General features: G+C 39.6%; 1 protein-coding gene across 1 annotated transcript in view; it reads right to left on the bottom strand.

Moving 5' to 3' along the window:
- Positions 1-18,186, bottom strand: part of axdnd1 (axonemal dynein light chain domain containing 1) — a 179,958-nt gene that overhangs the window by 72,195 nt on the left and 89,577 nt on the right. The window contains exons 16-17 of the mRNA XM_080196753.1: positions 6,401-6,476; positions 1,303-1,534 (exon numbers count right to left, since the gene is read on the bottom strand). Coding sequence (XP_080052879.1) covers positions 1,303-1,534; positions 6,401-6,476 — 308 coding nt within the window. The remainder of the gene's footprint in view (positions 1-1,302; positions 1,535-6,400; positions 6,477-18,186) is intronic.

Here is an 18,186-nt window from a genome sequence, read left to right as displayed (position 1 = left end):
ATATTCAAGCTGTTAATATCATAATAAGTAGATATAAATAATAGGTGACAATCTTGTCTCAGTCGTAGCACCCTGATCTTTGACTTAGAAATCCCACAGATGTATAAATATATAATGCAAGATGACATTCTAGTGCAATACTGAGGGATTGCCACTCCATTGAAAGTGGAGTGGCAATCCCTCAGTTACACTACCTTCTCAAGTGTAAGTATTGGATAATGGATCCCATGACAAAACTCAAAGAAGAACATTGTTCTGGCAAATATTTATCCTCCAAGCTACATATCCAAAACAAATAATCTGGTCATTACCGAATTGCTGTTTGTAGAACCTTACTTTGTGTATACTATTCAAGTGGGAGCTATAAGCTAAATGGCAAACCACGCAGAGAGATCTGAGTGTATGGGTCGATAGATCCTTAAAAGTGGCAGCACAGGTGGAAAAAGTGTGAAGAAAGTATATGGCATGCCTGCCTTCACTGATCGAGGCATTGAGTATAAAAGTTGGCAAATTATGTTACCATTATATAAAACATTTGGTTAGGCCACATTTGTCCGATTCTGGTTGCCACACTACCAGAAGGACATGGTGGTTTTGGAGGGAGTACAGAAAAGATTTACCAGGATGTTGCTTGGTATGCAGGGTATTAGCTAGAGGAGAGGTTAAATAAACTGGGATTGTTCTCTCTGGAAAGGCAGGGGTAATGCATTCTGTCCATTACACCAGCATGTGTGTAATAATGATCAACATTTTTCTTTGTACTCTGAAGACCTGTGCTTACCAGGAGAAAATATATTTGAATAATGAGGGAAAAGGAAAAAGATAAATTTACATAGCCATTTAACCTATTTTTCTCAAATTTCATTTCAAATGTCATCAAGTGAAATTAATAAAGAATAGGTTAGAGGTGTGTAGATAAAGAAGAAATTGATTCCAACCATAGTGGATTCAAACATGGACAGAATATTCCGGTAAAGCAAATGAAGTAGGATGATGAAGAACAATTTACAACACCATCTCTTGTCTAAATACATCCGAAAAGCCTGTTTTCCAACATCATATGCAAGAAGCCTCATCTATAAAAGCTGCTGCATATTATTTGGATGTGAATTTCCTGTTTTGGATGCTTCAATTACAACTTTCAGAAAGGATGCAGATCAGTGATTTTTCTCTGGGGCCATTCGTTGACTGAGTTACTGAGACAAGAAACCTGAGGTAATTCCTTAGCCATCAGCTGTAGACATTCCACAAAGACAAGAGCCTTTGAATGAAAATATGTACACAAAATAATTCCTGAAATACCATTTTCCCCCTTCAGCCTCAGGGTAAGATTTTGACAGAATGCTGTCACAGCGTTGTTTAATTCATGCATAGCTATCTCCTCAGGCATTTTCTCAGCAGACCACCGATGACGCTCAAACAATGTTAGGCTGAGATCTGTCCAATTGTGTTGCAGCTGGACTATATCAGTTAGAGCTTCTTGTGTAGTTAAGAATGATGACCCCTCATATCTTGCATAATCTTCAGTAATCAGCTAGTGAAAACAAAAATAGTTCTTGTCAGAAAAATTAGAGGGTTTTATCAAGATCATAGATAAATTAAATCTCATTTCTAATTTAAGCAGTATTTTCATTTTAGACCAATATGTGATCATCACAAATGTAACATTTCAGTTTGTATCTACGTGCCATTGATGGAAGTACCACATGGAAAGGAAATTACAAAATAGTATGACAAACAGTAGCCAATCTTAATAATTCAAATCTGTTGGTACCAAGGAAAATGTATTAGGAGACTCAATTCTACTTATGTTTGAGTCTCTATACAAAATAAAAACAGAAAATGCTGAATAAACTCAGTAGGTCTGACAGTGTGCGGAAGGAAACAGAGTTAATGTTTTGGGTCTAAATGGTCCTTCTACAGAATTGAGGAATGGGAGAAATGTACATAATTATGATTTTGGAAAGGGGCAGATGTGGTGGGACAAAATAGAAGACCAGGGATAGGTCAGGGCAAAAAGAGATACTGACAAATTTGTTGTAGACATAAGACAAAGGATGTCATTCAGGGATGAAGAATGCTTATGGTGCAAAAAGATGAGATTTGAGTTACATTTAAGTGTTGCGTTTTCAAACCAAAGTGGAGTTGCACAGATTTAAGAAAATGCCACATGCTTTTTCATTGATGATGTGCATCAAGATTAAGCAAGCCAGTTTATGGAAAGTTACAATTCAGAGCCCATTTGACAACGTGGTTCAATTATCTCATCCCAGACCCGGGAAGCCAGGACACCTATTAGTGAAAATGAAAGTACATATAATTGGAAGCAATTTTAAGACATAGGTTGAAAGTGGCTTGGGAGAAGTACAAATCAAAGGAGTTCATGCTCAAACTATTGTACACTGCCCTGCCCACACCTTGAATACTGCCACCAAGTTACATGAAGACATTGAAGCACCAGAAGCTATGCAGAGTTCAAAGACTGACATCTCATTTTAGAAATTCTCAAGTTATCAGAAAAGATAAAAAAAACTTGAGAATTTCAATCTTGAAATGAGGCAACTGCGAGCTGATCTTACAAAATATGATGGTAAACTGTAAAAAAAAAAGTCAGTCCTCAAAATTACTTAAATTAGATTGCCCATGTAGAACAAAGAGACTCAGGTTCAAACTAATAAAAGCTACAGGTCTGAAAGTTTATCTTCTTGTAAAGAATGGATTGGTATGTGGAATGGGCTTCCAAATAACTGGTGAAAAGCATGAAATTATTAAAGAAACAAATAAATACCACATTGGGAGACCATTGAACTTTCTGGGTAAAGACCTAAGAGCAAGCAAAATAGTTTTTCTCATCTGTAATTGCCTTGTGACCAGAAAAAGTGAAAGATCCCTTTTAGTGAACTAATTCAATTTGTGAGCATCTTCTGTGATACATTGTAGGGAGGGATTTTCCAGCCTTTCCCACTGGACGAATTTTATGGTCCCGCTGAAGTTGACCCTTACCACTGATTTCCTGGTGATGGGATGGGTGAGACATGCAACTTGCCATTGGCTACGACAGGACTGGAAGATGTCACTGGCAGCCAAGGCCAAACCACCTCCACTACAGGAAAATCCACCATGGGGCAGGGAGTTTTTTTCCTAACTAAACCCATTTAAAAGCCAATGGAGGTAATATGAGGTAAAATGAAGGAATATTCAGGCATGGATAGAGAATTAGCTAACTAACAGGGAGCAGTGAGTAGCGATAAGAAGGTCTTTCTCAGGTTGGAGAGCAGTAACCAGTGGAGTGCCACAGGGATCAGTGCTCAGACCACAGCTCTTTACAATATATGTTACTGACTTAGGAGAAGGAACAGAAAATACTGCGGCCAAATTCATAATTGTTTACAATTTACATAGATGAGTTGGAGTTGGGAACCAAGTGTCATGTGTCAAAATTCGTAAATGACACTGAGATGAGTAGTAGAGCAAAGTATTCAGAGGACATTGAAAGTCTGCAAAGGGATATTGATTACTTAAGTGAGTGGGCAAGGATCTGACAGATGGAGTACAATGTTGATAAATGTGAGGTCATCCATTTTGGCAGGAATAACAATAAAATGGACTAGTTTTTAAATGGTAAAAAATTGTAGCATGCTGTTGTGCAGACGGACCTGGATGTCCTTGTGCATGAATTGCAAAAGGTTGGTTTACAGGTGCAGCAGGTAATTAAGAAGGCAAATGGAATTTTGTCCTTTATTGCTAGAGGGATGGAGTTTAAAAACAGGAACATTATGCTGCAGCTGTACAAGGTGCTGGTGAGGCCACACCTGGAGTACTGTGTACAGTTTTGGTCTCCTTACATGGGAAAGGATGTATTAGCACTAGAAAGGGTTCAGAGGAAATTCGCTAGGTTGATTCTGGAGTTGACAGGATTGACTTATGAGGAGAGATTGAGTAAACTGGGACTATACGCATTGGAATTTAGAAGAACGGGGGGGGGGGGGGGGGATCTTAAAAAACATAACAAAATTATAAACGAAATAGGTAAGATAGAAGCAGGGGGGATGTTTCCACTGCCTGGTGAAACTAGAACTCAGGGCATAGCCTCAAAACAAGGGTGAGCAGATTCAGGAACTTGTTCAACCACAGGGTTGTGAATCTGTGGAATTCCCTGCCCACTGAAGCAATTAAGGCTACCTCATTAAATGTTTTTAAGGCAAGGATAGATAAATTTTTGAAGAGTACAGGAATTATGAGTTATAGTGAGCCGAGTCCACGAAAAGATCTTATTAAATGGCAGAGCAGGTTTGAGGGCCAGATAGCCTATTCCTGCTCCTAGTTCTTATGTTCTTATGATAGAACGGGATGGGAGGCAGGGTGAAGAGAATATAAATAGTTTAGAGAGAGAGATTGACAGATTAAGTGAGTGGACAGAAAATTGGCAAATAGAATTCAATGCGGGAAAATGTGAGAATGTTTCTTTTGGAAGACAAAATGAGAAAGTGAATTATTATTATTAAATGGATAAAAACTACCGAAAGCTGCAGCACAAAAAAACTTTAAGTGTCCATGTTCATGAAACCCAGAAAGCTAACACAAGTGAAGAAGGTAATAGAGAAGGCAAATGGAATGTTGATTTTTATTTCAAGGAGACTGGAGTATAAAATTAGAGAAGTGTAAAAAGTATTAGTGTGGCCACATTTAGAACACTGTGCATTGTTTTAGTTCCCTTATTTAAGGAAGATATAACATCACAGGAAGCAGTATAGTAGAGATTTACTAGGAGGATCTTGGTATGGAGGGACTGCCACACGAAGAAACATTAAACAGGTTGGGTCTGTACTCCATGGAGTTCGAAGGATAAGTGGTGATGTGATTGAAACATTCAAGATTACTACAAGAGCGTAGGACTGGAGAACGTAGTTGCAGAATGAAGAAGTGCATATTTAAGATTATTTTGAGGAACAACTTTGTGGTAGTGCGACATTTTAAGGGGTGATTTTTCATGGAGGACATGGCCTGTCCAGGGCTTATTACTCGGGAACATGTGAACCTCGGGCCAATGGGAAGAAAACGTGCAGGTCCATGGAAAAGGGGACCCTCAGTGTGAGCCTGGGAGTCAAGGAGTAAAGACCTGTATTGTAGTTGTTGTCATGTATATAGTTTTACCTCGTTGTCTGAATAAATAACCTGTGATTATAGCAGCCCTTCATTGATACCACCTGCTATTACAAATTTACTCTCTCAAAGAAGGGTGAGTCTTTGGAATCTTTTACCCTAGGAAGCTATGGAGGCCGAGTCTTTGAACATTTTCTAATCAGTTGGGGAATAAGGCAGGAAAGTGGACTTTGTGACTGTTAGATCAGCCATGATCCTATTGTTTTAGGACCTTTTTATATTCAGATAAATTGTGATATGTAATTAATAACAGGGGTTCTCCCACAATCTGTGACAAAGTTGTGAGAATTACTGAGATGGAAGTATGACTGGAATGATAAAAATAGGATGTACACACAAAGAGATTTTATGTTTTGAAAATGTAATAATTTGTTCTTTATTCATGAGGTTTTCCTCATAGCCTGACAACTTTATAGTAAATATACAGAGATGGACTTCACAGGGCACTATGTTGTGTCCGCAACCCCACATCATCATCCCAACTAAAAAGTCAGGGGGAAGCCTGCCCTTGCACGTCTGCCCCTCAGCAATTTACGCAGAATTAATTGGTTTCAGGTGAGACTTCCACCCCTCTCACTGTAGGAAATCTCATCTTAGGTAGCTGCCAGCCAAAGAGTCAGTAGTTCTGTAGTCTGCAGGGTGCCACTGGGTATGGTGGTCATTATAGGAACTAAAGGAAATCAAAGGCAAGGATCAGGTAGGTTGGGGGTCACGCTTCTCACCTGGTCTTGGCAATTGGGATGAAGGGCCGTTCAAGAGGTCAAGCATAAGTTCACCTTGGGGTCGAGATTGTCTCCATTGGACCCAGACAAGCATGCAAAGGAGGTCTGTCCTCTCATGCCATATGCCAGACATGTAGCTAAAGCAATTGTGATTGCCGCAAGAGTTGGGTCCATCCCTGCACAGATAAAAGATTGCCAGCAATGGGAAGAGGCCTTTATGTGGCATTAACTGGCCGCATAAGATCCTCAATAGTTTGAAGGGTGGATAGGCCACATGATGCCAACCCTGCTTCCTATAAATTTTAGACAGATCAGAGGTGGGATGGGTAGGCAATATAAAGTCCATCTGTCGGATTTCAAATGTCCCTCCGCTTTCAAGTTCACCAGCAAGGGTGTAAAATACAGCCTCAGTGTTAGTTCAATGAATCAAATTTTATAAAACAGTCATCTTATTTGCTGAGACTGAATCATAATGGAAAAACACAAGAATTAAATAATTCAGATGAACCACTCACCTCATGCCAACCTTTTAGATCATTTCTCAGATTACGCAACTGATCTTTAGCAATAGACTTAATTCCCCGAGGACTCCTAAAAGAACAGAAAATGTCAGAAATATACTGGTGTATATGAAAATGATGTATAGGCAGTCACATGCAACATTAGCTGGATAAAATCTATTTTTATTAAGGACTTCGCCAATGCTGAAGATGGTTACGTAGAATACAAATTAAACTCATCCCATCATCTAGTTACAAAACATGTATTTTTTGCTTTTTATATTTACTACCTAATGAATTTCTATTGCAATGTAGGATGCATATTTTTCAATTGTTAAATCACATTTGTTAGACAATAACGATATGCCAGGGTTCCACTCTTGGGCTTACTTTGCTCATTTTTACATTTGTAAGTGAGCCCTATAGCTGCCCATGAGATTGTTTGTAGTTGCCCAGATATGCAAGTACCTCTTCAGTCCGGAATCCAAAAAGGACCTGTGCCTTCCCTGATTTTGGAAGTTTCTGGATTATAGAATAAAGTTAGAATACTTAATCAGAATATGAAACAAACGTAAACATTGGTACAAACATTATGTTTGTAAGATGTTTTGGGACTGTCTCTTTTATTCAGAGCAAAATGAAGGAATAGTGAGATGGTCATGTGACTGGCTCTGAATTCTGCTGACAAGTCTGGGTGGCTTGGTATTTCATGAAATTGGGGGTCCCAGGTTGTTTTGCTCAGAACAAGGTGCAAAACATTCACACCTTTAAACAGTGATCAGATTAGTTCTGCTGATGATGGATAGACTGTTAATTCTCCTAGTTCCAGGGAGATATTAGAAATGTAAGGTTTTGTAAATGGTTCGAGTTAAATCTGCCTGTTTAATTCCAAAATAGGATGAGGTCTAGGAGAGTTAATTAGTATTTCTATCTGAAACATTGCTGTGGAGATAGGCTTTGGAAGGGCAAGAGTTCATAGAGGCCACAATAGGACTGGGGTGGTTTTCCTAAAGATATCACTGAACCTCACAGACAGGATCAGTTTGCAGAATCCAAGAAAGAGAGAGCAAAGAGATAGAAATAGCAAGTTTTCTTATCATTCACCATGCAAAATACAGATATGAGCCAGCACTAGGATTGAAGAAAACAAGGTTGTGACAGTTCAAGTGAAGCTGAAAGATTTATATAGCTTCGGCTAGAGGGAAAAATTTCCAGGGTAACCTACACCATAGAAGTCAGTCCAGGGATTAGAAGTCATCTGACTGGAGGAAAAAAGGAATTAAAAATCACTCTTGGTGAATTAAGTATCAATTTGAGGGACAGAGTAAAGTATAATTATGATAAGGGAGAGTTTAGCCATTGTAAAAGTTAAATGAACCCATATCCTCTGGTGAATGTTTTGTCTCCTCCAAGCATCCAGTCATTCCACTTTTGTCTCATAATTTCGTTGAAGGGCTGATTAAGAGAGACCTACACAATGATTGAACAATGCTGGTTGGACAACCACTGCAATATCACTGTTTTGCAACTTAATTTAAGCAACAAAATCATCAACAAGTTGTGATCTGAACATGTCCCAGACGCAAAGACATTTTTCTTTACACAATCCTCCTGAATGGATGCACTAAACTTTCCTCAGCTATATTTTAAAGCACCTTCATCCATTCATTCTTCAACATGAATGACTACTTCTTTAGGGAATTGTTGTTTTGGGAAGATCCTTTTCTTGAATACCACTATTGGCTTAAGCTTTGACCTGTTGGACATACATGACAGCAAAATGGTGAATCTACTCTCTTCATGGCAGTTATCTTTTCTTAATTTGCTTATGGGATTTGATCATAGCGGACTTGGTCAGAATTTATCGTCCATCCATAATTGCCCTCAATAACGTAGTGGTGACTTGCCTTCTTGGACCACAGTAGTCTGGGTGTCCTGGAACGCCCACGATGCTATTATGAAGAGTATTCCAGGTTAACCCAGCAACAGTGAAAATTTGCAATATAGTTCCAAGGATAGTGTGCAGCTTTGAGGGTAACTTGCAGGTGATAGTATTCTCATGCCTCTGTTGCCCTTGTCCTCTAAGCAGCAGAGATTTCAGGTTTGAAAAGTGCTGTTGAAGGAGTCTTAGTGAGTAGCTGAAGTGCATGCAGGTGGTACACTGTGTTTCAATGGTGAAGGGAGTGAATGTTTAAGGTGATGTTTGGGATGCCAATCAAAAAGGCTGTTTTGTTCTGGCTGGTGTCAAGCTTCTTCACCATTGTTGAAGCTGCCCCCAACTAGGCAATTGGACGGTATTCCATCACACGCATCACTTGTGCCTTATAGATGAGAACAAGCTCTCAGGAGTTAGGAGGTGAGTTAATCTGCACATAATTCCCAGCTTCTGACATGTTCCTGAACCCACAGTGTCCATTTGGCTTGTCCAGTTCAGTTTCTGGTCAATGGTAACCCCCCAGGATGTGAAAAATGGGAGATTTAGTAACGTTAATGCTAATGCTATCAAATATCAAAGAATGATAGTTAGATTCGTCCTTGCTGGAGATGGTCACTGCCTGACACTTGTGTGGCATAAATGTCACTTGCCATTTATTAGTGACAATATTGTACAGGTCTTTCTGCATACTGACATGGACTCTTAGTGTCGGAGGACTCACAAATGGTGTTAAACATTGTGCAATTATCTGTGAACATCCCCACTTCTGACCTTATGATGAAGGGAAGATCCTTGAACAGTTGGTTGGGCCACGAACGATGAGGAGGTCCAGTACAATTTCCCAGGTTTAAGGCAATTGACATCCAATAATGACAGCTATCTTCTTTTCTGTTAATTATGACTTCATCAGTGGAGAGTTTTTTCCCCATTTCCATTGACTTCAGTGTCCTATAACCCCTTGATGCAATATTTAGTCAATGCTTCCTTGATAGTAAAGGCAGTCATTCTCACCTCTGGAGTTTAGCTCTTTTCTCCACGTTTGGACCAATACTGTAATGAAGTCAGAAGCTGAGTGACTCTGGCAGAACCCAAACTGAGCGTCAGCAAGCAGGTTATTATTAAGTGCCATTTGGCAGCATTGTTAACAACACCTTTCATCACTTTGCTAATGATTGGGAGTAGACGGCAGGAGCAGTAATTGCTAGATTGGGTTTGCCCTAGTTATACTGGGCAGGACATGATCAGGCAATTATCTACATTGCCAGATAGATGCCAGTGTTATAGCTGCATTGGAAAAATTTGGCTAGGAGTGCAGCAAGTTCTGAAGCACAAATCTTTAGTGCTCTTGCAAGAATACTGTCCGTGTCATTTTGAAGTTCTGCACCATTCTCCTCCTCAATGTTTCCATGTTTTAAAATCTGCAGATCACATGAAATTGTGTCCTGTCTACCAAGGTCTGGATCATTAATATACATCAGGAAGACCAAGGGACACAACACTAACCCCTGGGGAATTCCACTGCAAACTTTCCTCCAGTCTGAAAAACATCCATTATGTTTCCTGTCACTCAATTAATCCCATATCTATGCTGCTACTGTTCCTTCTATTCCATGAGCTATACCTTTGCCTCTTATCTGTCCATTGTATAACACTAACATTTCTAGAATTTTCCTTATCACTGGGGCTAAACTGACTGGCCAGTAGTTGCTGGGTTTACCTTTGCACCTTTTTTTGAACAAAGGTTCAGTTGAAGCATTCAAAAGGGAATTAAACTATCATCAAGATGGTGCTGGATTACAGGAAGAAGGTGGGAGAATAGAACTAGGCGAATTGCTCATTCAAAAATCTGGTGCAATCACGACAGGCCAAATGGCCTCTTCCTATGCCATAACAATTCCATGATTTTTTTCTAGAGGTCAGTCTTTTTTCAAGAGAAAAAAGACCAGGTCTGTCAATATTTTCTTGATACATTCCAGGCATCAGCCTCTCTGGTGCCTCTGTATCCCTTTTTTGATATAGAAACAAGAACATTTTAAATGCGGTCTAACAAAGGTTTGTTACAGGTTTAGTACAGCTTCCCTAGTTTTCAAATCTCTCCCTCTAGAAATAAAGCTGAGCACTTGGCTTGCTTTTTTTTAAAAATGGCCTTGGCTACCTGTGCTGCAACTTTTAACAATTGATATATTTGTACTGAGATCCCTTTTTTCCACTACACCATCTAGACTTACAATTCCAATAAAGTTGTATACTTCCTGTTAAAATATACTACTTCACATTTGTGTCAAACTTCATTTGCCAACTAATTATCTATTTTGAAAATTTATCAATATTGACCTGTAACTAGAAACATAGAACATAGAAATCCTACAGTGTAGAAGGAGGCCATTCAGCTCAGAGCCTGCACTAACAACAATCCCACCCAGACCCTATCCCCATAATTCCTTATATTTACCAGGGTTGAACCTCTGACTTGATGGCAATGGTAGAGGGAGGAAAATGCCAGGTCACAAGGTTATAGGTTGTATACCATTCAGCTGAAGCTGATGGCTCAGTGTCTCATGGGTGCCCAGCTTTGAGTTGCTAGATCTTTTCAAAATCTACCCCATTTAGCACAATGATCATGCAACACAACATAATAGAAGGAATCTTAATGTAAAGACCAGACTTAATTTTGAAAAGAACTGTGCAGCGGTCAGTCCTATCAATATTTTTTTCCCTCTAGTTAGTTCTCTCACCACCTGCTAAACTTCCAATATAGCTTGTAGACTCTAGTTCATATGGACTCAGTCAGCATGGTCACTAGCGGCACAACTGCACAGTAGCTAGCACTGCTGTCTCAGTGTCAAGGACTCAGGTTTAATTGAAGCCTTGGGCGACTGTCTTCTGTGAAGTTTGCACATTCTCCCCATATCTGCATGGGTTAGTTCTGGGTGCTCTGGTTTCCTCCTGCAATCCAAAGATGTGCAGGTTAGGTGGATTGTGATGCAAAGGCCAGACTTAATCTCCAAAAGGAATATGCAGTGGTCAGTCTTGCAGCAGTAACCAGCAGGAGGCTTCCTTGCCCATTTTGCCATGTGACTACATAGGGTCGAGAATCAACATTGAGGATTTTGTGTGCCATCGCTGTTTCTGATGCCTCAGTCGATGCACTGAGTCAGTCCATCTCCATTCTATTTAGACCCAGTAGTGGTTTGATACAACTGAGTAGCTTGCTAGGCCTTTCCAATGGGCTTTTAAGAATAAGCCACATTGCTATGGGTCAGGAGTCACATCTAGGACAGATGTCCTTTCCTAAAGGGCTCTGGATTGACAATAATTCTGCCGTCACCATTAGACTAGCTTTTAGTTCCAGATTAATTAATTAAATTCAAATTTCAGCTGCAGTGCTTGGGATTTGCACCAATGTCCCAAAGTGTTAGTCTGGGCCTCTGGCTTACTAGTCTAGTGACATTAGCACTGTGCAACCAATTCTCTCCAGCGTCTTCTCTCCATCTTTGCTCACAGTTTAATGGGTGGCATATCAAATTTCACAGGAGACTCATCCATGTTCTTCAGAACATGACCCAAAGTCTAAACTAGATCTATGATGCACGGTGTCTCCGTGCTGGTAGAAGATGCAGGTGAACACAATGACAAGTCACCGTCAAATGCTTCCTCAGCATCCTCCTTTGAGGTGGTCTGAGGACCAGAGCTCATGTTAACTGTGCTGCTTTGTGTGCACCTGCTATTGGCTGTAAGAGATAAAAGATAGATTTAGTTCAACAGCAGGCTCAAGACAACATTGGATGTCACTCACTGTGAGTGCCCAAAATACGATCAACTCAGGGGGCTCATACGTTTTGGAATGTTTAGAGAAGCCAATTTTATCTTCATTACAGAATGATCTCTGTCCTCCCCTATCAACTTGGTGGCATCCTCCTCAAACTTTGTTAGCTCAACAATGTTGGACATCCATTCTCTGGTCTGAAATCTCTCCCTCCTGTTGTGGGTAGGCTCATTCTGCATGAAAATAAAGTATGTGAGAGGTTCTAAAATCAGGTGCAATTTCCCACTCTGCCACCAAACAGGAAATGCACTGCTAATCTCACAGCTATCTTAGATCCTGTATTGTGTAATGAGAAAGGACCTGATTGATAATCTTGTTGTAAAAGAACTGTTTGGGAAGATAAACAATAATATGAATAAATTTGGCATTTAATTTGAAAGAGCTGTAGTCAATCTGAATCAAGAGTCATAGAGGTTTACAGCATGGAAACAGGCCCTTGGGCCTAACTTGTCCATGCCTCCCTTATTTTTTTTAAAACCCCTAAGCTAATCCCAATTGCCCACATTTGGCCCATATCCCTCTAAACCCATCGTACCCATGTAACTAACTAAATGCCTTTAAAAGACACAATTGTACTCCCTTCTACTACAAACTCTGACAGCTTGTTCCAGGCACTTACCACTGTGTGAAAGGATTGCCCCTCTGGGCACTTTTATATCTCTCCCCTCTCACCTTAAACCTATGCCCTTTAGTTTTAGACTCCCTTACTTTTGGGAAAAGATATTGACTATATATCTTGTCTATGCCCCTCATTATTTTATAGACCTCCAGAAGGTCACTCCTCAGCCTCCTAAGCTCCAGTGAAAAAAGTCCCAGTCTATTCAGCCTCTCCTTATAACTCAATCTATCAAGTCCCGGTAGCATCCCAGTAAATGTTTTCTGCACTCTTTCTAGTTTAATAATATCCTTTCTACATTAGGGTGACCAGAATTGCACACGGTATTCCAAGAGTGGCCTTAGCAATGTCTTGTACAACTTCAACAAGACGTGCCAACTTAGTCTTAACTCTAAACAAAGCAAACTACAGAAGTACTAGGGACAAGCTGGCTGTGGTAGTTTGCAAAACAACATTAAAGTTTCAACAGTAGACAGAATGGCTTGCATTTAAAGAATTAATGTAAGATTTACATCAACATTCCTCTAAGGAAATAAAGACCAACAAGAAAAGTGATGCAACCACTGCAAACAACAGAAGTCTAATATTGCATTAGATAAAAGGTAGAGGCTTATAAACTCGCAAAGAAAAGTACAGAACACAACAATTGGGAACTTTTTAGAATTTGCCAAAGAAGGTCCAAGAAACTAAAAGAAAGTGAAAATAGAATGTGTGTGTAAATTGGCAAGAAACATTAAAAGACTGTAAGATCTACTAACAATACATAAAAAGGAAATGATTAAGACAAATGTGGATCCATTACAGACAGTGCCATGGATGTGCCTGTACCAACAAGACCCAGAAATAACAACAGAAATGATGGAATGTAATCTATTAACAAGGGAGAATGCGTCCGCCGCCCACATTCAAAGGGGACGATGAGATGCATCCTTGCCCAGGGATGAGATTTGCAGACATCCAGATAAGATGTAAATAAACCCTATCATCAGGAAGCCGTTTACCAAGACGACAGAGACCAGGGGAGGCATAAAGATGCTAATTTTTGAGAGTCAGGAATATAGGCGAGACAGCCCAAAATAGGGTGAGCTGAATTAAAGACAACTAGGAGTATAATTGTCAACTTTTGCAGGAGCAGAGCGGCTAGTTTGGCATCTCACTGGAAGGCCACCTTAACATCTCACAGGGAAGTCATGGTAACATCTTATAATAAGTCAGCTAACAGCAGTGGCCCTTTTTCGTCTTACAGCTAAGTTAATGCAGAAACCTTTGTAAAGGCAGTTTATCTATTTTCATTGAATCAGGCAAAGACACTTCCCAGACTGGTGTGATAACTATAAGCTGGATTTAACTTGTAGGTTTGTTGAAGGTTAAGTTGTTTGGGAACAGGGAAGCCTTACTGAGTTTAAGTATCAAGGGTATAGTTTGGAACCAGATGTAATTTCTAGATAAAACTGTGTGTATGCGTCACACTCCAGTGTTTATGTACCTTTTTAGAATTATAGTCCTGTTCATGTGTATATGCCTTTTCTTTCATTTAATAAATAGTCTTTAGTAACTTGCACCCTACAACCCTACACAAGTGGTTTCAGATGACTCCTCACACCATTTCATAAACAATAATATCATAGAATCTCTACAGTGCAGAAGGCAGCAATCTGGCCCATCAAGTCTGCACCAAGTTTCTTAGCCAGGCCCTCTTCCCCACGTTATCCCTGTAATGCCACAAACGTACCACGGCTAACCCATAGAGCCTACACATCTTGGGACACTAAGGGCAATTTATCATGTTGAATCCACCCAACGTGCAAATCTTTGGACTGAGGGAGGAAACCGGAGCACCTGGAGGAACCCATGTAGACATGGGTAGAACGTGCAAACTCCATACAGACAGCTGCCTGAGACTGGAATTGAACCTGGGCCCCTAGTGTTGTGAGGCAGCAGTGATAACTGCTGTGCCACAGTGTTGCCTTTGACACCACCATGAACCCATCTCTCTAACAAAATGACAGATAATCTAATCAAATACTTTTGTTTGTCTCAAATACTAGAGAACCAAATGTCATGTGAGCAAGAAAAACTGAAAGAAAATTAAAGTTGTACTTCTGTCTTCACAAAGGAAGACATGAATAATGCACCAAAAGTTCTGAGAGAAACAATTTTCAGTGAGGAGCTGAAGGAAATCAGTATTAGTAAAGAAATGGTTTTGGGGAAATTGATGGGATTGAAGGCGACTAAATCTCCAGGGCCTGATAATCTTCATCCCTAAGCACTTACGTGGCCCTAGAAATAGTAGATCCATTGGTGGTCATTTTCTAAAATTCTTTGGACTCTGGACTGGTTCCCACAGATTAGAGAGTAGCTAGTGTAAGCCTGCTATTCATAAAGAAAGTAGAGAGAAAACAGAGAGCTGTAGACCAGTAAGCCTAACATCAGTACTGGGGAAATTGTTAGAGTCCATTCACAAGGATTTCATAGCTCAGCATTCGGAAAGCAGTGGTATAATCAGACAATCAACATGGATTTACACTGGGGAAATCATACCTGACGAATCTATTGGAATTCTTTGAGGATGTAACTAAAAGTGTTGAACAAGGAGAACCAACGGATGTGGTCTATTTAGACTTGCAGAAGGTTTTCAACAAGATCTTCTCACATAGCAGACTACTATGTAAAGTTAAAGCACATAGGATTGCAGGTAATGTCGTGAGATGGATAGCAATCCGGTTAGCAGACAGGAAGCAAAGATTTGGCATAAACGCTATTTTTCCGATTGGCAGGCAGTGGTTAGTAGAGTACTGCAGGGATCTGTCCCAGCTGTTCACATTATATATTGATGATTTGGAAAACAGAACTAAATGTATAATCTCCAAATCCTCAGATGATACAAAGTTGGGTTTGAGGGCAAGCTGTGAGAAGGATGCAGAGATGCTCCACCTTGATTTGGACAGGTTGAGTGATGGGCATATGCATGGCAGACGCAGTGCAGTGTGGGTAAATGTGAGATTATGCACTTCGGTAGCAATAATAGGAAAGCAGATTATTATTCGAATGGGTGTAAATTGAAAGAGGTGGATACTCTGCGAGACCTTAGTGTCCTCATGCATCAGTCACTGAAATTAAGTGCAGAGGTACAGCAGGCAGTAATGAAGGCAAATGGTATGTTAGCCTCCACAGCGACAAGGTTTGAGTATAGGATTAGAGATGTTTGATTGAAATTGAATGGGGCATTGGTGAGGCCACACCTAGAGTATTGTGTGCAGTTTTACCTGAGGAAGTACTTCTTTGCTATATAGGGAGTGTAGCAAAGGTTTATTGGGCTGATTCCTGGAAAGGCAGATCTGTCATATGAGGAATGATTAAATTGGTTAGGATTCTATTCATTGGAGTTTAGAAGATTGAGCCGGGATCTCAGAGACTTATAAAATTCTAACAGGATTAGACAGGGTAGATTCAGCAAAAAATGTTCCCGATAGTAGGGGAATTCAGAACTAGGGGCCATAGTTTGAGGATAAGGGATAAACCTTTTAGGACCGAAGTGCAGAGAAATTTTTCACCTAGAGCGTGGTGAATGCGTGGAATTCACTATCCCAGAAAATAGTTGAGACAAAAATGTTGTATGATTTCAAGAAGAAATTAGATATAAATCTTAGGGCTAAATGGATCAAGGGATATGGGGAGAAGGTGGGATCAGGATATTGAATTTGATGATCAGCCATGATCAAAATTAATGGCCTATTCCTGTTTCTATTTTCTATGGTTCTATGTTTCTAGATTAAAAAATAGCATTGGAGGAACTAATGGAATGAAAGCTGATAAATCCCTTAGACCTGATGATCAACATTCTGAAGTGTTGAAAGAGGAGGTTGTTGAGGGAGTGGATGCATTGGTTGTCATTTTCCAAAATTCCATAGATATTAGAAAAATTCCTTCAGATTGAAATATGACAGATGTAACCCCAACATTTAAAAGAGGAGGAGAGTAAACAGAGGACTAAATCCCTGTAAAGCTGGTATCAGTAGGAGGGAAAATACTAGAATCTAAAGGATACGATAACTGAACACTTAGAAAATAATGGTAGAATTGAGCAGAGTCAACGTGCATTTATGAAAGAGAATTGTTTGTCAAAACTGTTGGAGGCTTTTTAAGGATGTAATTAGCAGAATAGATAAGAAGGAACTAGTGGACGTGGTATATTTGCATTTTCAAAAGGCTTTCAATAAGGTAAACTGAGAAGGAGACATAAGATGGCTACGAAGGGACATATATGGATTAAGAGAGTGGGCCAAAAATCTGACACATGGAACATAACATGGAAAAATTAGAAATTCTCCATTTTGGCAGGAAGAATAAAAAAGCTTATTATCTAAACAGCGAGAGTTTCCAAGGAATTTGGATTTCCAAGCACATGAATCGCAGAAAGCGAGTTTACAGGAACAGCATGTGATTAAGGAAGCTAATAGAATGTTATACTTTAATTCTATATTCCATCTAATTCTGGCAACCTTTTTCCAGTTGTCAATCAAGAATCTATTTAGTTCTGTCTTAAAAATATTAAAAGACTCTGCTTCCACTGTCTTTTCATGAGAGAGTTCCAAAGACTCAAGAATCTCAGAAAATTAATCTCCTCATCTCTGTCTTAAATAAGCAACACCTTATTTTCAAACAGTGATTCCAGTTCTAAATACTCCCACAAAATAAAACATCTTCTCCCTATCTGCTCTGAAATTCTTGCAATCTTAAGGGATCTTAACAATCAAGTCACCTTTTCCTCTTCTAAACCCCAGTGAATACAAGTCTACTTTGTCCAACCTTTCCTCGTAAGACAAACCCATTCATTCCTGGTATTCATTGAGTAAACCTCTGAGCTGCTTTTAGTGTATTTCAACCTTCCTTAAATAAACAGTCCAATATTTTACACAATACTCCAGATGTGGACTCACTAATACTCAGCACAACTGAAGTATAACCTCCCTACTTTCGTCATCAATTCCCCTCATAATAAACAATCACATTTTATTTATCTCCATAATGATCTCTGCTCAGATTATTTTAGCTAGGGTGGGCAGTAAAGTTGTTTCAGTGGGCCAGAACATGCCAGGCACAAGACATTAGGAAAAAAATATCATTCCATCTTTATGATCTTGATTGGTACTCTCCTGTAATAAATGTATATATGCAGATAGCAGACAAGATGAGGGGTAGCTTTGATGCAACCAATGCAAAATAAATTATAAAACTACACTTAAGGCCCACACATGAAGAATTGCTATTTGCATAGGATACCAATGTTTGGCTTAGAACAATGAGTCAAAAAAGGAAACAATAAAAATGGCAGAAAATGTACAAGGATACAGAATACAAATGATATTAAGCATTTACTGGTATATCAATTTAAGTGGCTACAACTGTGCAAAAACTGGCTG

This window comes from Carcharhinus amblyrhynchos, chromosome 9, assembly GCF_965287045.1.
Source record: "Carcharhinus amblyrhynchos chromosome 9, sCarAmb.v2.hapA, whole genome shotgun sequence".
Taxonomy (NCBI): Eukaryota; Metazoa; Chordata; class Chondrichthyes; order Carcharhiniformes; family Carcharhinidae; genus Carcharhinus; species Carcharhinus amblyrhynchos.
The sequence above is the reverse complement of the archived record's forward strand: the minus strand, read 5'-3'. Positions and strand labels throughout refer to the sequence as shown.